This window comes from Phyllostomus discolor, chromosome 2 (assembly GCF_004126475.2).
Source record: "Phyllostomus discolor isolate MPI-MPIP mPhyDis1 chromosome 2, mPhyDis1.pri.v3, whole genome shotgun sequence".
Lineage (NCBI taxonomy): Eukaryota > Metazoa > Chordata > Mammalia > Chiroptera > Phyllostomidae > Phyllostomus > Phyllostomus discolor.
In genome coordinates this window covers 11,332,722-11,354,898 of record NC_040904.2, presented here as the reverse complement: position 1 = coordinate 11,354,898, position 22,177 = coordinate 11,332,722, and the positions used below count along the sequence as shown (strand labels likewise).

Here is a 22,177-nt window from a genome sequence, read left to right as displayed (position 1 = left end):
ATTAGGTGTCGGTGCCCTGATCTACCCCGGGCTCCCTCTCTGACCAGCCCTCCGGGGCCCTTCCCCACACAAGGGCTCCTCTCAGCAGGCTTCTGTCTGCTGTCCTTGCTTCTCTCTCTTGGCTGCAAGTTCTGTTCGGTTTGTATTCACTTGTATTCAGGGCCCAGTTTAAATACTCGACAGTGTTCTATTTCTTTCACCTGTAATCCTTTTCCTTACCAGTAATCATATGTCATTTTCTTCATTGTCCTATTTTCCTGCTTCTGTGGCATATACCAGTCCTTTCTCCTGCTATTGACAGAATTTCTGCTGTCTCTAAGATGTTTGCTACTATCCACATTTTCAGGAGTGTAATTGTTATCATTTTTTCTTCCTCATTTTCTTTTTTTAATGCTTAAGTCTATTCCCTTTAAGTTTAAATTCATTTGCAAACCCTGATCCATCTGCATACCTGAATTTGAAATTATGTTTCTGACAAATAACTTTCTTCCCCACAGGGCTTGTTATTACATCCCCTTTACATTTATATGTCCCTGAAACTTGAAACTACTTCTCAGTCTTCATTGTTTTTATGTTTACATTCATAGTCAAATGATTTGTCTGCAGGATGTGCTGTCCTAGGCTGGAAGATCTAAGAGAGACAGACACTCACTGATGTCCAGAGACACCCTGTTTGGGATCCTCCTCGCCATTCAGACTGGTACTGGTTTCCTGGGGAACTCCTTGCTGTTTGCTTTATACATGCACACCTTCTTCGCTCTGCCCCACAAGAAGAAGCCTGCTGATGGGATCCTTGCCCACTTAACTTTGGCTAATGCCCTGACCCTCCTATTAAGAGGGGTTCCAAGTATAATTAGTTCCTTTGGAATGAGTCCCGAGCTAGGTGACACTGGGTGTAAACTAGTTCTCTACACTCAGAGAGTTACCCGGAGTATTTCTCTGTACACAACATCCCTCCAGAGCATGTTCCAGGCGGTGACCATTACTGTGAGAGGTCGTAAGTGGATCTGGCTCAAGAACAACATCTCTACACTCATTCAACCCTCCATATTTTCCTGCTGGGTCATCAACATGGTCATCTATTCTCAGATTATCTTAACAATTGTGGCCAACAGGAATATCACAGATGTTACATCTGGGTATTATGGTTTTTTTTGGAAGCTCAGTACGTATGATCACCAGGTGGCCGTGATATTTCTCAGTACAGTGCTCACTCAGGATGTGTTCTTTCTCTCCCTAACGGCGTGCAGTAGCGTCTACATGGTGACCGTCCTTTCCAGACACCACAGAGTAGCTCGGCTCATCCGCAGTAGCGTCCACTCCTCACGAAGCTCTCCTGAGCACAGAGCCACCCACGTCATCCTCATCCTGCTTTGCTGTTTCATTTTCTTTTACTGTACCAACAGCTTTCTTACTCTTTATACACACCTTGGAAATAACAGGAATTGGCAACTGGAGAACGTTAATGCCTTTATTTCTTCATGTTACCTGACAATCTGTCCTTTTGTACTGATGAAAAATGAGAAGAGGATTGCCAGAGTGAATTTCATCAATTGTAGGAGCAGAATTTGTATTCATTAAGGTAAATTAAATCATCCTTGAACCCTGTCAGTATTTGTCTTCATGACAAGAGTCATTTATATGTGTCCAGAGTCAGACGGTTATCAATGGCCTGAGGGATTTATTTAGTCCCCATTGTGCTGAGTGAACAGGAAGTAAAATCAATGCATTGTCCATTTATGAAACTTTTTACGCATTATATGTAATGTTTCGTGTTTAGAATACCACTGTTATATGTGATTTAAGCATCAAAACAATAACATATGCGATGTATGTTGTTTTGTAATATTGGAAACATTATAAAATCATAAAATTGTAAACTGTTTTTTTCTCCTGTCGATTTGATGTTATTTTGAAATATGTTTTATTGACTCTAGTATTATAGTTGTCCCATTCTCTTTTCTCCCCTTTATTGCCCTGTGCCCCGCACACCCCTTCCCACCTGCATTCCCCCACCTTAGTTCATGTGCATGGTTCGTACTTATACGTGCTTCAGCTTTTCCATTGCCTATACTATTCTTAACCCTCCCTGTCAATTCTCTACCTACAATTTGTGTGTCTTGTTCCCTGTACCTTTGCCTCCATTCTCCACCAACCCTCCCTTCTAATAACTGTCCATGGGATATCCAGTTCTGTGATTCTGTTTCTGTTCTAGTTGTTTGCTTAGTTTGTTTTTATTTATTTTTAGGCTCAGCTATTGATGTTGGTGAATTTGTTGTCATTTTAGTGTTTATATTTTTCATCTTCTTTTTCTTACATAAGTCCCTTTAACATTTCATATAATAAGGGCTTGGTGATGATGACATCCTTTAACTTGACCATATCTTGGAAGCACTTTATGTGTCCTTCCATTCTAAATGAAAGCTTTGCTGGATAGGGTTATCTTGGATGTACGTCCTTGCCTTTCATGACTTGGAATACTTCTTCCCAGTCCATTCTTGCCCACAGGGTTCCTTTTCAGAAATCAGCTCAAAGTCTTATGGGAACTTCTTTGTAAATAATTGTCTCCTTTTCTCTTGTTGCTTCTAGGATTCTCTTCTTAATTTTCATCTTGGCTAATGTAATTATGATGTGTCTTGGTGTGTTCCTTTTTGAGTCCAACTTCTTTGGGACTCTCTGAGCTTCCTGAGTATTCCTGAAAGTTTGTTTTCTTTGCCAGATTGGGGAAGTTCTCTTTCATTATTTCTTCAAATAAGTTTTCAACTTCCTGTTTTTCCTCTTCTTCTGGCAGCCCTATGATTGGGATGTTGGAATGTTTAAAGTTGTCCCAGAGGTTCCTCAGCCTCTCCTCATTTTTTGTTTTGAATTCTTCTTTCTTCATTCTGCCCTGGTTGAATGTTTATTCCTTTCTTCTGCTCCAACTCCTTGATTGGAGTCCTGGTGTCCTTCCCTTCACTCTTGGTTCCCTATATGTTCTGCTTTATTTCACTTTGTATAGCCTTCATTTCTTCCTTCATTTTGTGACTGAACTCAATTATTTCAGTGAACATTCTTATCCCCAGTGGTTTGAACTCTTTACCTGATAGGTGGGCTTTCTCTTCATCACTTAGTTGTATTTTTGGAACTATGATCTGTTTTCCATTTGGGCCATATTCTTTTTGTTTCAGCAGGATTATTAGGCAATAAGGGGAGGAGCTTTAGATATTCGCAGGGATATAGGGTCTGAGAAGGAACAGTGTCTCTTGCTCTGCTCTCTGCTGGCTTTCAGTCACTTCCCCTGCTACCCACAAGCAAACTGGGCCCTTCTGGTGCTGATTCCTGGGGGTGGTGGGGGAGTGTGTGTGTACATTCTAGAACCCTGTGGGTCTCTCCAGGGAACTCTCCTATGAGGCTGGGAGTTTCTGCCACCACCACAGCCCCCACAAGTGTTTTCAGTCAGAGGTGTTTGAAGCTATATTTCCCCTGCACTGGAGCCCTGGGTGATGTGGTTTGTCTGGCTCCCCAGTTGTTCCTCCTGGCTTATGCACATTCAAATGTGGGAAATTCAGTCTGCCAGGCAGCGCCTTGCCAGCCCCAGTCCACTGTGTCTTTGCAGAGTGTCCTCTCTGCTCTGGCTGCCCAGCTCAGCCCTTCCTACCGTCTGGATGAATGCTTCTTCTTTAACTCCTTGGTTGTAGGACTTCCATGCAGTTCAATTTTCTGGCAGTTCTGGTTATTTTTTGTTTTTAAATTTGTTGTTTTCCTTCTTTTGTTTGTGCATGGAAGCAAAGTGTATGTACCTACACCTCTGTCTGGGCTGGAAGGAACATTATATATTGAATCTAAAGAACAAAATAAACAAAACAGAAACATTGAATACCAACTGTAATTAACAACTAAAAAATTATTAACCCCCGGCTCCTGAATCTGTCAGGGAGATTTTCACTTTGAAGACAAAGAGAGTAACTATTTCAAATAATGGGAAATCCACTCTTTCAACCTGCCCCTTCCCTCCCATCAGCCACGCCAGCTGCTGCTATGTGTATGAAACACAGTGCCACATCGGGTATGTTCCATCCCTCCGCCCTCTCCCCTCTCGTCCCTCTTTCCAGTCCCTCTTCTGCCTCCCCCTTTGTCTCTCTTCACATCTGCTCTCTTTATTCTGCACTCTGTTCTATTCACCTACCTCTTTTTTCTTCTTTTTCTACTCTCTGGTCCTTTTCTCTCAGTCTCTCCTTTTTCTTCTCCCTCTTTCCTGTCTTTTCCTTTCCTTCCATTCCTCTCATCTCTTTCGTCTTGTTCCCCTCTTCCTTGTGTCTATGCTCCCTCTTTCCTCTCTCTTCTATTTCTCCTCTTTAGTTTTCTTCCTCCTTGTGTCCTCTCTCTCTCTCTCTGTTATCTATTGTTATTCTGAAGGCAGATATACAGGCCTGAAATCCAAGCTCAGCCAAGCACTAGCTAGGGAACTTTCGGCACCTTAGTGTCTTGGAACCTCAGTTTCCTCTTCTGTAAGCAGATAGGGCTAATAATAGGGCCCACCCCACAGAGGCTGCAGACAACTGAATTTGTGAATATGGCAACAGTGATGAAGTGCACAGCACCCTGCCTGCCACACAGTAAGAGCCATGCGAGTGCCTGCTGTCCTGACTGTATATATTATGTAAATGCACTTGACTTTGTTCTATACATCTGTGGTATATATATGACATTTCTATGCTTTGTTGACATATCTACAATACATGCAGTTTTAGCTGTTATATTTTTCTATTATTTGATAAAGTAGCAAATAAAATATACCATTAAATTTGCCTAAAGGAAGTGCCAGGCACTCCTTCACAGCTGTCTCTGTTAGAAGATTGGGACAGGTTCCTCCTTCTGACAGTCTCCCTCCTTCCCTGTCTCCCTCTCTGTACCTCTGCCTATTTTTAGTAGCTTTTATTTATTTCTTGTAAGAAGACTCAACACTCAACATGAATCTACCCTCTTAACGAGTTTCCAGTGCACAAAACAGTATCGTTACCCATACGCACGATGTTGCACAGCAGATATGTCCAGCTCACTCATGTTGTACAACTGAAACATTATGGAATGTTTTTAATGAAGTAAACAGCTGCAGTAGAGCATGCTGTTATGACAAACCTTAGCAGAGGTCTAAGGTTTGGAGAATGCTCCTGGTTCTTGTGCATACAATGTGGGATCTGGAAGGGTGAGAAGAGCTATCCCACTGGTGTGTTTTGGGGTTGTATAATTCCCTCTTATTATTACTGGTGATAGGAATGGGTGTGCCATGGTACTTCGGGAAGCTGTTCTAATGCAAATGATATCTGGGAAGAGGGAGCTAGCTATTATTCATGAAAACCTTGGGCAAAAGGAGAGCATGAATGCATTAATGGGACGCAAGTAAGCACAAGCAGTGGTGGAGGTGAGGTAGAGGGGGAAGAGCCAGAAGAAAAAGGTGTGGGCTTGGACAGGCACATCCCTGAGCCCCAGGACTCCCTGATCTGTAGGGGGCGCACAGGCAGGGAAAGTCAGAGGGCTGAACCTTCTACCAAGGGGTGAGGTGGGTGCAAAGCAGGTTCCCCTCTTGTCTGGATCTAAGGCAGTGATGGCTGGGAAGGACCTCATCCACTTTCTAGGCTACACTGCCTATGTGTACAACCCAGAGTCTGTTACAGATCAGGGGAGTCATAAAATGGGCAAGAGGAGACCTGGAACATTTTCAAGGGTTGGGAGAGCCCCTCTCCAACTGATGTGAAATACTTTATATCAACCACCAGATGGCAGGAATGCCCTACAGAAAGCTTACACCAAAAGGCTCAATCTGTTTTTTAATCTATTTTATTGATTATGTTATTACAGTTGTACCATCACCCCCACACATTGTTCTTTACCCTGCACACCCTCTCCCACCCTCATTCCCCCCTTTAGTTCATGTGCATGTGTCATAACTTCTTTATCTTCTACAGTTCCCATACTATTCTTGCCCTTCCCCTATTTTCTCCCTACCATCTATACTACTTATTCTCTGTATCTTTTCCTCCCTCTCCACCTCCCACTCCCCTGTTTCTAACTCTCCATGTGATCTCCATTTCTGTGGTTCCATTCCTGTTCTAGTTGTTTGCTTAGTTCTTTTTGCTTTTGTTTTCGGTGTGGTTGTTAATAACTGTGAGTTTGCTGTCCTTTTACTATACATGGTTTTTCATCTTCTTTTTCTTAGATAACTCCCTTTAACATTTCATAAAATAAGGGCTTGGTGGTGATGAACTCCTTTAACTTGGCCTTATCTTAGAAGCACTTTATCTGCCCTTCCATTCTAAATGAAAGCTTTGCTGGATAGAGCAATCTTGGATTTGGTCCTTGCCTTTCATGACTTGGAATACTTCTTTCCAGCCCCTTTTTGCCTGCAAGGTCTGTTTTGAGAAATCAGCTAACAGTCTCATGGGAACTCCTTTGTAGGTTACTATCTCTTTCTCTCTTGGTGCTTCTAGGATTCTCTTCTTCATTTTTACCTTGACTAATGTAATTGTGATGTGCCTTGGCGAGTTCCTTCTTGGGTCAATCTTCTTTGGTACTCTCTGAGCTTCCTGGGCTTCCTGGAAGTCTTTTTTTGTTTGTTTGTTTGTTTTGCCAGAATGGGAAAGTTCTCCATATTGTTTATACAAATAAGTTTTCCACTGGTTGCTCTTCCTCTTCTCCTTCTGGTACCCATATAATTCAAATGCTGGATCGTTTCAAGATGTCCTGGAACTTCCTAAGCCTCTCCTCATTTTTTGAATTCTTATTTCTTCATTCTTTTCTGGTTGTATGTTTTTTTCTTCCTTCTGCTCCATTCCATTGATGTGAGGCCCAGCTTTCATTGAATCACTATTGGTTCCCTGTGCATTTTTCTTCATTTCACTTATTGTAGCATTCATTTTTTCATCTAATTTGCAAGCAAACTCAACGAATTTTGTGAGCATCCTGATTACGAGTGCTTAGAACTGTGCATCTGATAGGTTGGCTGTCTCTCGGCCACTTAAAAAAACTAGTTGCTGGGCTTTCAATTTTGTTTGAGCCATCTCTTCCCGCCCCCCCCCCCTTTGGTCTGGTTGTGACTGTTATGTCTGAGGGGTGGAGCCCTAGGTGTTCAACAGGGCGGGGCACCCCAGTTGCTGGGTTGTGATACTGTACCTGGTGGTGGGGTCCACGAGGAACCAATGGTGCTTGCTCCACTTTCCATAGGGTCTCAGTCCATTCTGCTGCCTCCCCCAAGCAAACTGGACCCCTCTGATGCCCATTCCCATGTGGGTGGGCTTCTGCACACTGTGGGACCCTCCAAGGACCTCTCCTGTGAGGCTGGGAGTCTCCCTGCACCTCAACCCCCACAGGTGTTTTCAGTCTGTGCCCCGAGGCTCTATTTCCCAGCGATGTGATCCAGGGTTGCAAGCAGTGTCTTCCTTCACAATCGCCACCTCACTGGGTCTGCCCGTTGCCAACCCTTGGCCGGGGTCTGCCAGCTGCAGCTTGGGCGCCCAGGGTCCACCTGCTGTGGTCTTGCACGCCTCGGATGCCTTAGGCACCCGGTCCCAACATTCTCCGCTCTCTGCACTGGGACCTGCGCCCAGCTGCCCGACTCTGCCCGTCCTACCAGTTTGGATGAACGTGTCTATTTTAACTTCTTGGCTATCTGACTTCCATTCAGATCAATTTTCTGTCCGTTCTGGTTGTTATTTAGTTTCTAAATTGATGTTTTCTCTATTTTGTTGTGCGACAAGGCACAGTGTGTCTACGTATGCCTTCATCTTGGTCAGAAGTCGGCTCGATTTTACTGTAAGCTAAAAACTACTACAATCACATGCATTCCCTTTTGTAGTAGTAAGTAGAATTATGCTTAAGCAAGCATTACCTTAAATTTGCATTCGCCGCATAAATGAGTAATACATTTATTGTAGTTAGGAATGGCTGCTTGAGGTCTACTTCAGGTACCTGAAGAAGATGGGACTCTAAAAGTTGTATTGTGTGTGACTTCGTTCATTTTATGATGAAAATTATTAGTGTAAAAAAAAAGAAACTAAGCAGCATGTGAGTTGATGTACAATATCCCTGTGACCAGAATATGTCAACTTCATCACATTGCAAAAACAACATAAAATCGTTCAGTTCATAATTGACTCTTGCATTTTCAGTCTATGGATTTCTCCTAAAAGCATAAAACAGAATGGTTACATGATATGGTTTATAGGACTTACATATTTTATAACCATTTGTATAAATTAGTTCCCTGTTCAATGCATTTGCATGAGTGAAACGTTTGCAAAGGTGATTATCAGATAAGACCATTTTTCTAAACTACCCCATGCATAGCAGGGATCAGAATAAAGGGAGGCAATGGGTCCAGTGTTAAGAAGCAATGAGAGACCAGGGACTAAACACAATAGCCTTTGACTAGCAAGGCCCAGGAGGAGCCAGGGAACTACCAGGCTGTTGCTTTAGGGTACCCCCTACAGGGCGCAATGTCTTCCAGGCCTGCCTGGCTGACCAAGTCAGGGAATGAAAACCCACCTGGGGCCCTACCCTTCAGTCAACATGCGAAGCCCAGTGTGTACCCATCAACCATTCATTCCTTTTGAGAAGAGCAAATTCGTAGTTTTCATTTTTGCTCAGTTTGGATAAATTCCGCAGTGTTTGAACACTTTTGAACACAAGAACACTTTTGAAGGCAGTTATCTGTCCCGCGGGATCTGTCTAGGGGAGGGTTTCTTTATACCCTCAGACCAACAGAGCAGCGGTAGCCGTGGTGCCATGCAGCCAGCTGCAAGACAGTGTTGGAGGGTCCAGGGCACGCCAGGAAAAGAGGAGTGGCCACACCCGCTAGGGTCACTCACCTTTCAGCACCTTTTCCTGTTTTAGACTTCTTGCTCCTTCTACAGTAAGCGGAGAGATAGGGTAAATTCCTTAATGAGGCAAGATCTTCTTTGGGCCAATTGGGACTCCAGTCATTTATCCAGCTTTTCTCTTCCTTCCTTCCTTCTCCCCTGCCCCCCACACCTTTTCTTTCTTGGCATTCCAATGCCTCGCTACTTACTCTTTGCCATTGGTTTTAAGTCCAGACTTTAAAAGTAAGTACTTTATTTAATTTGTTAGCTCCTGTTATGTTGGGAACCGCCCTGACTGGTATCAGAAGCTGAAACCCCCGCCTAGGCTAAGGCTAAGGGAACGCCCTTGGAACTGTAAGCCAGGAAGGAGACAAGGGCTTGTCTCCCTGGCAGGAATGCTGCTTCTGCTGCTTTATTCATAACTGAACCCCAAAAAGCTTGGTCGGTTAGCCAAAGACGGGTAAGATTCCCCACGCGGGAATGACCTAAGCCAGGCACGATCACTTTGGGAAGCCCCCCAAAAGAAGGACTTGGGGGGCTGCAGCAGAAGAAGGTGATGGACCCTCGCTCCTAGGCTTTGACATAGCCTGAGTTCTCATCATCTGGGAGAAAATCTCCTTATTGCCTTAGTTCCCAACTAAGCCTGAAACAATGACAGGGTGGTGCAGCTCTGTGCTGAAAGGGCAGATTCCCCGGGTGATCAGGCCTAAGAAAGAACATGTAAATTACTGTGAAACCTTCTTTGTTTAGAATGCTCTCAGCTGAATGAGAGGGGTCCAAGGAAGAAGTTTGTTCCTCAAAGTCTTACAGCTCTTTGACCCCGACTCAATAGACCCTCAGACTTCCTTGTTTTCTATACTTCCTTCCCCCTGATGAGTACTGTACTTTACCTGAATTATTATGCAAATGAGCCCAATAAAAGCAGGTATGGATGGTAAATCAGGGCCCTCCCCACTAGGGGGGGGGGTGGCCATTCTGTCCCTACTTCCCCACAGAAACTGGTCTGTCTCTGTGCATGTTTGTTTGTTTCTCGTGTGTTTTTCGGCGAGCCATCCACAGCGTTCCGTGGTCAAGGCTGGCCGGTGACCCACGCACAACACTGTTATGAACCAAGTAACACTGAATGTCAATAACACTGAACATTATATGAATGTTCTCCCGCATTCACATGTTAAAGTCCTAACCCCAAGGACCTCAGAATGTGACCATCTCTGGAGATTGGGCTTTTAAAAACATGATTAAGATTAAATGAATTCACAGAGGGAGGGGTATCTACTGACCGGTGTCCTTATGAAAAGAAATTAGGACACACACAGATACAGAAGAAAGACCGCGTGTGGACACAGTGACAGGGCAGGTCTCTTACAAGCCAAGGGAAGACCCTGCAAAGAAATGACCCCGTTGACACCTTGATCTTGAACTTCCAACCCTCAGAAAGTGAGACAATACTTTCCTGTGGTTCAAGCTATGTAGTCTGTGGTACTTTGTTACAGCAGCAATAACAAACTAATACATCCCGTTAGATTCTTTTCTTTTCTTTTTTTAAACTATGGGACACTTCAGGAATTTGTGCCTCCTCTTTGAACGGGGCTCATGTTAATCTTATCTGTGTAGTTGTAATTTTAGTATATGTGCTGCCCAAGGAACACTGGCCTTGCAGTCTTTAACCTCCAAAGTTCCCGAGGTTCTTTGTAAAATTGGGCGTTCCTGGATTTCAGAGGCACTCACTGCAGCCGTTGCCCGAATAGAGACACTAGTGGGCATGGCATTTTCTAATAAAACTGTATTTACAAAGGCAGGCAGGCAGAGCTACTGGTGGGCCATAGCTAACCGGGTCTGTTCTGAGCCAGGGTTTACTGTCCTTCTGAGAAAGACCTCACTGCCTTAGGTCTGAACTCCTCTGTGGATGTTTTGGCCACCCTTGCTTTTTTCCTTCTTCTCAAATGCTGCTATTTTCCACATATGTTTCTAGCAGGAGCTCATGTTACCTTTTTGGGAGGTGATGCTTCTCAGGTACGTCGTTGGTACCCATGTGCCTGTTAAGGAACAACCACGTGGGGAGTAAATGAGGTTGGTGATTATATTAGAGGATTTATGGAGACACATTTATGAGCAACACCCTCCCTGAAGGTAACAAAATGCACTGAACAGTTTTCAAAAAGGAGATGCACTTATGGATAGGCAGGTCCCACAGGCGCCAGGACCAAATGTGGCTCACTTGCCCGTGTCAGTCCTCTCTGGTTGGAGATGGTCCAGATGTAGGTCATGTCCATATGTCCATGAGCTCATGGAAATCAGCAAATGTGAGCTCCTCTAGGCAGGCTCGAGCCCTGGGTGGCCCCAGGCTGTTTTGCTTAAGATTCCTTGAGGAGATTGAACTTCTGGTTATTTCCCGACTATCTAGACTGGGGCAGACCCCAGAAAAATAAGGCAAATCACATCAAAGAGTTCATGCTGGTACACGTCTTCAGGGAGAGATGCTTTTAATAGCCTCTGGACTCACTGTAATTTTCAGCTTATAAGAATGTTACAGGGCCCTGGCTGTTGTGGCTCAGTGCATTGAATACTGGCCTGCAAAAAAAAGAGAACATTCCCAGTTCGATTCCCAGTCAGGGAACATGCCAGGGTTGTGGGCCATGTCCCCAGTGGGGGACGTGCAAAAGATAAGCACACATTGATGTTTCTCTCTCTCTCCTTCACTTCTGCTCTCTTTAAAAATAAATAAATGAAATGTTAATTAAATTAAGAACATTGTCGGAGTGAAGCCTTACAGCATGAAACTGAGGCTGGTTGAAGTCTCCTCTTCTCTCGCACAAAACCCCCTCAAGCTATATTTTGAAAGAAGAAACTTGGTGTGGATTAGTTTATGAACAAACTCTATCACCCGTGTGTGGAGTGTCATCCCCACAAACTGAAAACTAGGCAAAAATCTGTGATTGGACTTCAAATCCCCACATGGGGTCATGTGAACTCCAGCTTTCTGCCAGCTCTCCAAGGGAAGTAGTGGCATCCCAGAGGCTTACCTGTCCAACCAAGGACTTCGTCTATCTTCATCTTTCTTCCCAGTTTGGAAATCTGAGTGCCTGGACTGGGCTGCAGAGATAGACAAAACCACGTAGAGAAGCCTGCTTCGTGGGCTGCCCTTGGGAAGTGCGACTGCACACATACAGATGGGCTCTCTGCAAGGGGAATTGCCACTGAAATATGTAGTGCAAGGACCAGGGGAGAGAATTCACATGAAAAACGTACACTGGGTGCTTGGGAAGCAGGCTTTCGGCAGACGGGCTGTGTAAGAGCACATCCAAGGAATGCTCCGGGAAAGACCTGAGAATTTATTCAATAAGTTGGGATGAAGAGCACTGCGAACTTGTTTCACTTACTGGCTGGAACTTGATGGACAGAGAAAAAAAATCCTCCAGATGATACAAAGTAGACTTTTTTCTTGGGCTCCGTATAGGTTTTCTGGGAAACATTTTCCACTTCCACCCTTCTTTGGCAAACCTTGAATATGTGTTTTCACCCTGGGCCAACACACCCTTCCTGGTCTTTCTGGCCATGCTTCTCAGTAAGGCAGCCACTAGCCTCTCTTTGCTATTAAACACAGAATATGGCTACTTGAACTGATGAACTGAATTGTGAATTTGATTGCATTTCAGTGAATTTAAATTTATATAACCATGTGGGGATTGTGGACATCTTGTTGGGGTAGCACAAATATAGAATATTTTCCTTATCACAGGACATTTTCACTATCACAGACCACTCTACGTAGGCAGTGCCCTGTTCCAGAGTGTGACAGAGCAAACTTTTGCTTACGGAGTTGTTTTTAATGTTGAAGAATTTGTTTTCTTTCCATTGAGAAGTTTAAAACAGAATACTTTGGAGAAGACAACTCAACACCCATATTCTTCAGCTCTAATGAACACTTGCTCACAACTCCCCCTGCCCTATTTCTGAATAATTCTGTTTACTTCTGGGTGTGACATTTTATATTTAGTTCCTTCTAATGTAGTTAAATATAAAATGCTAATTCCAAGAAACACCTCCTTAATTAGTTCTTTCTGAAATGTCCTCACTAATCCTTAGTGGAATAACTGACTGGCCAATTCCATATTGTCTTTGGGAAAAACAAACAAAAATGGAAGACCTGTGTTATTTATTTATTTATATGTTTACTTATTTATTTGATTAAATTTGTGTCAGAGAGGAAAAGGTGTGGTGTAGCAAAGGAAAATTAAGAGGGAGGAAACTTTTCAGGTCTTCAAAATGCAGTCAGAAACATGCATGTCAGTTACCTTGGTCCTCTCGATAATTTCCCACAAGGACATCTGTGAACACCTAAATTAGATTTTTCTTGGTTTCACTCTGAGCAGACGTTATCATCAGGAAAGACACCTTTAACTCTAATTTTTAATATATTTTATTGATTATGGTATTAGAATAGTCTCATTTGTTCTCCCCTTTATTCCCTCCACCCTGTACCCGCCCTCGCACCATCATTCCTCCACCTTAGTTCATGTCCTTGGGTCATACATATCAGTTCTTTGGCTTCTCCATTTCCCATACTATTCTAAACCTCCCTCCCTCTGTCAATTTTGTACCTACCATTTATACTTCTTATTCCTTCTATCTTTTCCCCCATTCTTCCCCGACCTCCTCCCTGCTGATAACCCTTCATGTGATCTCCATTTCTGTGATTCTGTTCTGGTTCTAGTTGTTTGCTTAGTTCATTTTTTTAGGTTCGGTTGGTGATCGTTGTGAATGTGTTGTCATTTTACTGTTTGTATTTTTTATCTTCTTTTTCTTAGATGAGTACCTTTCATATTTCATATAATTGGGCTTGTTGATGATGAACTGCTTTACCTTGAGCTTGTCTGGGAAGCACTTTATCTGTCCTTCGATTCTAAATGATAGCTCTGCTGGATTCAGCAATCTTGGATGTAGGTCCTTGAGTTTGATGACTCACAGTACTTCTTTCCAGCCCCTTCTTGCCTATAAGGGTTCCTTTGAGATATCAGTTGATAGTCTTATGGGCACTCCTTCATAGGTACCTGTCTCCTTTTCTCTTGTGGCTTTTAAGATTCCCTCCTTCTGTTTAATCATGGCTAATGTAATTATGATGTGCCTTGGAGTGTGCTTCCTTAGGTCCCACTTCTTTTGGACTCTACAAGCTTCCTGGGTTTCCTGGAAGTCTATTTCCTTTGCCAGATTAGGGAAGTTCTCCTTCATTATTTTTTCAAATAAGTTTTCAATTTCGTGCTCTTCCTCTTCTCCTTCTGGCACCCCAATGATTGGGATGTTGGAACATTTAAAGTTGTCCTACAGGTTCGTCAACCTCTCCTCATTTTTATGAATTCTTGTTTCTTCAGTCTGTTCTGCTTGAATGTTTATTACTTCCCTCTGGTCCAAACCATTGATTTGAGTCCCGGTTTCATTATCTTCTGTTGGTTCCCTATACATTTGCCTTTATTTGACTTTTCATAGCTTTAGTTCTTCTTCTACCTTGTCACCATACTCAATCATTTCTGTGAGCATCCTGATTACCACTGTTTGGAATTCTGCATCTGATAGGTTGTCTATCTCTTGATTGCTTAGTTGTATTTTTTCTGGAGTTGTGATCTGTTTTCAATATGGGCCATATTTTTGTGTCTCAGTGGGCCTGTTATGTAGTAAGGTGTGGAGCCATGGATTATCGCCAGCGGAGGGGTCCAAGAGGGAACAATGCCTCTTACTCAGCTCTCCACCAGCTTTCAGTCACTTCCCCTGCTACCCACAAGCAAATTGGGTCCTTCTGGTGCTGATTCCTGGGTGGGTGGGTTTGGTACATTCTCTGACCCTGTGGGTCTCACCAGTGAACTCTCCTGTGAGGTTGGGAGTTTCTCCCAACACCACATCCCCCATAGGTGTTTTCAGTCAGAGGTTTTAAGGATTAATTTCTGACACTGGAACCCTGGGGTACGAGGTCTGTCTCCCTCCACATTTGTTCTTCCCGGTTTATCTGCATGCAAATGTAGGACTGCCTGGTCCTCCAGCCACTGCCTTGCCACAAGTCCTCTCTGCCCCAAGTGCCCATCTCTGCCCCTCCTACCAGTCTGGAAGAATATTTCTTTTTTAACTCCTTGGTTTGTGGACTTACATTCAGTTGGATTTCCTGCCAGTTTTGGTTATTTTTTGTTTCTAAATTTATTGTCCTTTTGGTTGTCAGAGGAGGCAAAGTGTATCTACCTACACCTCCATCTTGGCCACAAGTGAGACCTTTAACTCTTAATCATGGTAGAAGCTAGTATAGGTATAGGACAACGTGCGTCCGAAAAAAGTCCAACCATTGTTAATATAACAAGAACAGTTTGCACGACATCGATGTAACATGGCAGCCAAGGAGGGTGGACTGGAATGAGCATGAATGAACAATAACTACTTCACTGTACTAGTCAGTGGGGTTAGTAAGTGGGGCTCACTGTGGAGTGAGCATGTGTCCTGTGTGGCTCTTGTATTCAAAATGACTTGACCAAGTGGAGCCACTAATTGGCATCAAATTTGGTATTAAGCTTGAAGGAAACTCTTCAGATGACTCAGAAGGCTGCAGCTATGGGCAACTGGTGAATGGCAACACTATCATGACAATGCATGTGCTCATGTGTCACGTCTCATGCTGAGTTATTTGGTGAAACATCAAATCACCCAGGTGACTCGGCTCCTATGATACAGATAATATTTAGAATGCCAGGAGTCTTGAAATATTAATAGAAACCTATGTACACATTTTGACTTTCCCATCTGGGCTGGTTTATTTCCTTTGCACCTGCCTCTCTCATCCTTTCCTATGGGAAGAGATTTAGCATGGTTTCTAGAAAGGATATTAACCTCCTCGGGTTTCTGGTCTGGCAGCAGCAAGTTCCCCCACTTGGAGCCCCCTAAGGGGAGGTGGGAGGGCATCCTGATGTTTTATTCCTGATGAGAGACCCGGGGGCAAAGACCAGGAGGTAAAGGAGGCCAGGTCTACCCTAGGAACAGTGTATGCCAGACATTTACTGTCTGTCTGTCCACATCCTCATCCTCTTATTAAAAATGGGCTTGCACTCCAGGTTGCCTTGTTGCAGTAAGAGCTATGGTAAGTATGGCTGCATGGACTTTGAAAGCAAGTCTCAGGCACACTCTTTCTGGCAGATGATAAAAAAAGGGACTCAATCCTTCACTTCTCCTCTGTCTGTGTCCCCGTACAAACTGACTTTGCAGTACCTTCCATCAAAAGGTAGCATCTAGTTCCACACAGTTTGCATTTGGGTCCATCTGCCTCAGTCTTCAGAACGTGGTTGACCTGATGATGAGCCAGCAGAGTCCAAGCCTCTGCTGGAGGCAGAGATACACAAGGATCTGCAGGGAACCTCCCCCATGCTGCAATCTCGTTTTGACCTCAGCGAGCACCTGTGAACTTCAAGACCAATGTTCTAGCAGGTGGGATTTTTCAGATATAAATAACTTCCCAAATCAGTTGACCTCAAGATGAAGAAATTGTCCAGGTGGGCCTTGCCCTAATCACATGAGTCCTTAAAATCTGGATGTAGAGGTCAGAGACTGAGGAAGTTGGAGATCTGAAGCATGAGAAAGCTATGGAGTGCCCTTGGTCTTGGAGAAGGCCTTGTGGTAGGAGTGTGGGTAGCCTCTGGTTGCTGAGTGTGAACTCTGACTGACAGCCAGCAAGGAAACAGCGCCTACCATCCTACAACCATAAGCAATTGAACTCTTCCAACACCAAGATGAGATTGAAAGCAGATTCCTCTCTCCCACCCCCTCCCAGCCTCTAAATGAGAACTCAACCTGACTTGTTTGTAGCCTTGTGAAGACAGTCAGATTGTGCTGAAGTTCTGATTTACAGACCGATGAGTGAATAAATGATTGTTGTGTTAAGATGCTAAGTTCATGGTAATTGTAATGCAGACATAGAAAACTAAGACAGTCTCAAAATACCTGGGCCCTTCTGTTCTCTCCTGGGGCCTTTCCAAGGTCACCAGACCATATGCAGTAGCCTACTGGAGAGAGAGGGAACACATGGCACAGAGCCAAGCAGCCCTGTTGACAGCCTGCTGACTTCTGGAAGCACAGCCACAAACCAACCCACGGCTAACCCCCGAAGCCAGAGGTTGTTTGGCCAAGACTAGAAGCACCTCGCTTATTGCAGTTTAGGTTGCTCCCCTGCAGAATCCTGAAGGCTGTAGTCTGAGTGTCTGTGTGCCACCCAGATGCTTGTGTTGAATCCTAACCCCCAATGTGATGGTATCAAGAGGTGTGGCCTTTGGAAGGTGATTAAGACATGAGAGCAGAACCCTCATGAATGGGATTAATGCTCTTATGGAAGGGGCTCCAGCAAGATCCCTTGCCCCTTCTGCCACTTGAGGTTACAGTGAAATGATGGCCATAAAAACCTAGAATCAGGACCTTGACAGATACCAAATCTGCTGGCATTATGGTCTTGGATTTCCCAGCATCCCAAACTGTTAGAAATGAAAGCTTGTAGTTGTAGGTCACCCAGTGTGTGGAATTCTATGACAGTAACCTAAGTGGACTAAGACACTGAGCTGTAGAAAGGGTTGTTTTTTGAGTCCACTATGTTCTGGGGTAGCGTGTTACATGGCAGCACCTAGTTAACACACTGTCTATCTTGATGAGCGGGTGCTGAAGTTTGAATGTCTTTACCTAATGCAAACATGTACATTATCACAGTTAGAAAGGATGGAATGGACTGTGCTGAGAATGCGAAGCTCTTCCCTGCCCAGTGACCACTCGAGTTATGGGGGAGGCTATCACCTCAGAGTGCTGGCTGTGGTGCGGGCTTGATCGGCGTGACTACACAGGCCTCTTCACAATTCCTCACTGCCCCTCTGACTTGTGAAGCATAATCCATTTTGAAGCATTTGTCATGGCTGGAAGCTCAGGGCAAATTATTTTAGCAACCCAGGTTTTCAAAATTGTAAATATGCTTATACATTAAAAAAAAGATTGCCTTGGCACATTTCTGATTAAGGCCAACAGCAGACAGACTATGGCAGACAACTGTGAAGATGAGAAGATTTCAATGGTGTACTCTGGCTGTCAGAGTTGAAAGTTGCAGACATTTATTGTACAAGTAAATGTAATGTGTCTCTGTATGAGAGTCTCAAGTGTCCTCAGGAAACTCAGGGAGCCTGTTTTGCAAACTTGACCCTATTTTATATTCTCTAGATGACTAGGTGGGTCTGTGAAACACAGATGCAGTTTCATTTTGAACCCCTGATATGCAACTGGGGATTTGGGGTCTAGAAGTTTCAAGTGGCGGTGGATTGGCAAGGGAGAGTGTTGTGGCAGCACAGCAGACAGTGGCTGACAAGGAACAAGCAGGTTATTAAAAGGTCAGATAAGGACAAATATCTGTGTGTGAACAAATGTGGTGTGGGGAGTGGGTAGGGAAGTTACCTCAAAACACTGGTAACCCATAGAGAAAAGGAGAACACAATGAGAGGCAGGGATGGAGGATGTGAGTAATTCACGTCCAACTGCTGAGGCCCGTCAGGGCATCACTGGTTTCACCAGTACGGTGACCAGTAGGCGTGTCCCAGGAAAAGCTAGCTACTAGATGCTGAGGGTACTGGGCAGGATGTTCAGCTGGAGACTCTTGTGGATGCTTAGATAAGAAACAGCCAGTGTTACCTAAGAGGCATTCTGCTACATCCACGTAAATGAAGGCTGGGAATTGCACACACACTCTGGCTCCTCCCTTGTACTGTTTGTCAGGGGGACGTGATGAGCAGATGCAAACTGACCTTCCAGTAAAGCCTCAATCCTGCATAGTCCCTATTTGAGAAGAATCTGTGTATTAACAACAAGCAAAATTTGATCTGCAGGGAGAGACAGGTTTCTGTGGGGCATTCCAAAGAGGGGAATTATAATCCGGACTGAGACTCATCCAATGTCTAGGATTTTCTTGTTCAGATGGAATCTTTCTCTCAGGGGGTGGGGAATTACAAAGGATTTGGTATATATTCTAGCTATGTGCTGATCATCTATTACACCAGTCTCTCTGGGAAACATTATTCATACAAGTTCCTTGACCCTGACCTGTAGTCACTTTCCACACCCCACCTCTCAAAGGCTTCTGTTTTGTGCAAGGGAAGACCAGCTTTGTGGACTGTGTCCCAGAGAGAGACATGTAGGAATGTCCATGACCCAGAGTCTTCTGCCTTTGTGAGTCCCCTTCACATGTGCAGCCCCTCCTTGGAGACACCACACAACCTAGGACATCCCTTTCCAACAGCACTCACTGCATTGTCTTGGGAGGCAGCTTGCGTCCCCCCCACGCCAGAAGCCTGTGCCTCTGGCCCACATGTCTTCTGTTTTGTTCTCTCTGAGCCGCAGCACACATCACACTGTCTGGCAGGCAATGGGCATTCACATATCAAGGGTATTAATGAGGCGAAATATGAGAGTGCAAGTATGATGGTACTTCCACTAAAATATTTTTTGACTATTTCCTTTTAAAAGAATGTAAAATTATGAAGACACAGAGGACCTTAGGCTTTATATTTTTGTGCAGCATGGAGGGCTAGAAATAGCTGCTGTGCAACCCTGCAGTTCAAAGGTCAGGGGAGGCTAAGCCTCACCATCATTGATCTATAGTCTATATAAAGAACGAAAGGGCAGCAGAGACTAGAAGTTGATGAAAATAAGCATCTTCTTTCAAGTTCAAAGCAATGCTTTTGTGATCTCTTAAGTTAACAGGAATGACCTGTCCATGCACTCTGCACAAAATTTGGATGTCACCATGTCTGTCTCTGCTACAAGCTCTTGGCACATATCTGGGCTGAACACCCCAGCAGCACTGTCCCAAAGCCCTGCAGCATTTCCAGAGAGCCAGCAGTGGGCTCCAGCCACTGCTCACCTCCAAGCCATGTGCGTATTTTATCTGCTGGCAGATTAGTTGTTTGGTCACTGTCACAGAACTTCAGGTTTGGGGGACATTTAGAAAGACAAAAGAAATAATTTCCTTTTGTTCTTGAAATGACATATATTCACTGGTAAGTATATGTGTCCTCATCAAAGAGTTGTTTCCAAGCAGATTCGGAATATGCAGAACTATAATTATAATCCAGGATATAGCAGTTCTTTAGGGATCGGGTAGCTGCAGATTCAGGCTCCATCATGTAGTGTCTGTGTGACCTTGAGTTACTCAGTCTCTCCAAACTTGACTTTCTTTCTATGGAAAATGGCCTTGTAGTGTGAAGAGGGTATTTTGAGTGCTAGGAAAGTGCTCATCCCTCATTCCTGGTGTTTCTTTCCACGGGGAAGACCTCGTCCCTTCCCGATCTGCTCTCCCCATTATTAGATCCAAGCTTATAGCCTCTCTCCACTATTCCCTCCCTCACTGAATTTATTGACCCAATTGGTGGGGATGGAACAGCATGTGTAGTGTATCCCCTCCTGGATCCTCTCTCCTGGGGGCCAGCTGCGTAGAAGGAGGACGGCTTTTCTGCCAAGGCAGGCTGCCTCTGAGGAGGTTCCCGGTCATCCCTGCCTCCTGGCATTTATGTCTTTGTGCAAATCTCCCCTCCAGTCGAGTGTGGGCTGACCTGGTGACTTGCTTCTTATGAACACAATGTGGCAGAAGTGATGGGATATTGCTTCTGAGTCTGGGTTACCAAAAGGTGGGGACCCTGTCTCTCTGGCCTTCTCTCTCCTCTCTGTCATGGAGCCCTTGTTCTGGAGGGAAGCAGGCTGCCCTGGAGGAAGTAGTCCCATGGAGAGGTTCCTATGGCAAGGGGCTAATGTCTCTGGCAACAGCCAGGAAGGAGCTGAGGCCCCCAGTCCAACAGCCTGAAAGGAGCTCAATCCTGCCAACTGTCAGTGATAGGAAACCAGTCTTCACCCCGCTGAACCTTTAGATGGCCACAGTGTAGAAGGAATCTGGGGATGTGAGGAGCTGCTGAACTTTGAGATCACTTCAAGAAGAGGACAGGCTTTCCCATGTGATCACAGCAGGATGCCCATGCCACTTTGGAGGGAAATGGAAAAAGAAACTAACAGAACAACCAAACAGAAAGGAATGAAGAAACAAGAATTCAAAAAAATGAGGAGAGGCTTAGGAACCTCCAGGACACCTTTAAACATTCCATCATCCGAATTATAGGGGTACCAGAAGGAAAATGAAAAACAACAAGTGGAACAGTTATTTGAACAAATAATAAAGGAGAACTTCCCTAACCTGGCAAGGAATATAGACTTCTACGAAGTCCAGGAAGCTCAGAGAGTCGCAAACAGTTTGGACCCAAGGACAAACAAGCCAAGGCACATGATAATTACATTAGCCAAGGTAAAAATGAAGGAGAGAACTCTAGAAGCCGCAAAACATAAGGGGGCAGTTACCTACAAAGGAGTTCCCATCAGAATGTCAGCTGATTTTTCAAAAGAGACCTTGCAGGCAAGAAGGGGCTGGAAAGAAGTATTCCAAGTCATGAAAGGCAAGGACCGACATCCAACATTGCTCTATCCAGCAAAGCTTTCATTTAGAATGGAAGAGCAGATAAAGTGCTTCTCAAACAAGGCCAAGTTAAAGAAGTTGATCATCATCAAGCCCTTATTATATGAAATGTTAAAGGGGCTTATTTAAGAAAAAGAAAATAAAATTATGAACAGTAAAAAAAGACATCAAACTCACAGTTAGTAACAACCATACCTAAAACAACACCAAATTAAGCAAACAAATAGAACTGGAACAGATTCAAAGAAATGGAGATCACATGGAGGGTTAGCAACAGGGAAATGGTAGGAGGAGAGAGAGGGAAAAGGTATAGAGAATAAGTAGCATAGATGGTAAGTACGAAATACACAGAAGGATGGCAAGAGTAGTATGGGAAATGTAGAAGCTAAAGAACTTATGACACATGGACATGAACTAAAGGGGGAGAATGTGGGTGGGAAGGGGTGGGAAGGTTGGAGGGGAGGGAAGGGGAAAAATGGGAATATTGTAATAGCATAATCAATAAAATATATTTTTAAAAAGAACGAGGAACTAAGACTATTATTGAACAGTTAAACACTTTCCAGAAAGTATTAACAAGGCTACAGTCATTTGGATACCCTCAGTGTTTTCTTACTTGTTCTTTCTCAGTTGTGTGTTTAAATGGAAGCACACTGAATTTTGAAGCTTTGGCCAGTCCTGGACATTTTTCAAACATGGTCTAGGAGTGGACACTGCATGTGTGGCTTCTCTCTAGGAGACACAGCCCCCTGGAGGGAGTGAGGTGGGCACTGCCTGACCCCCTCTGGAGACACAGGGGAGCTCTGTGTCTCCAAATCTGGATTTTACAAAATAC

General features: G+C 44.2%; 1 protein-coding gene and 1 non-coding gene across 2 annotated transcripts; one reads left to right on the top strand and one right to left on the bottom strand.

Annotated features, from left to right (window-relative positions):
- Positions 1-610: 610 nt before the first annotated feature.
- Positions 611-1,581, top strand: LOC114490734 (vomeronasal type-1 receptor 3-like). Its single transcript, XM_028504777.2, has one exon. It carries the CDS (start codon positions 655-657, stop codon positions 1,579-1,581), a length of 927 nt encoding a protein of 308 aa, XP_028360578.1. The 5' UTR covers positions 611-654.
- An 8,796-nt stretch (positions 1,582-10,377) lies between these two features.
- LOC114491198 lies at positions 10,378-10,483 on the bottom strand. Its single transcript, XR_003684007.1, has one exon. It is a non-coding gene; the product is annotated as a U6 spliceosomal RNA (small nuclear RNA).
- Between the last annotated feature and the right edge of the window lie 11,694 nt (positions 10,484-22,177).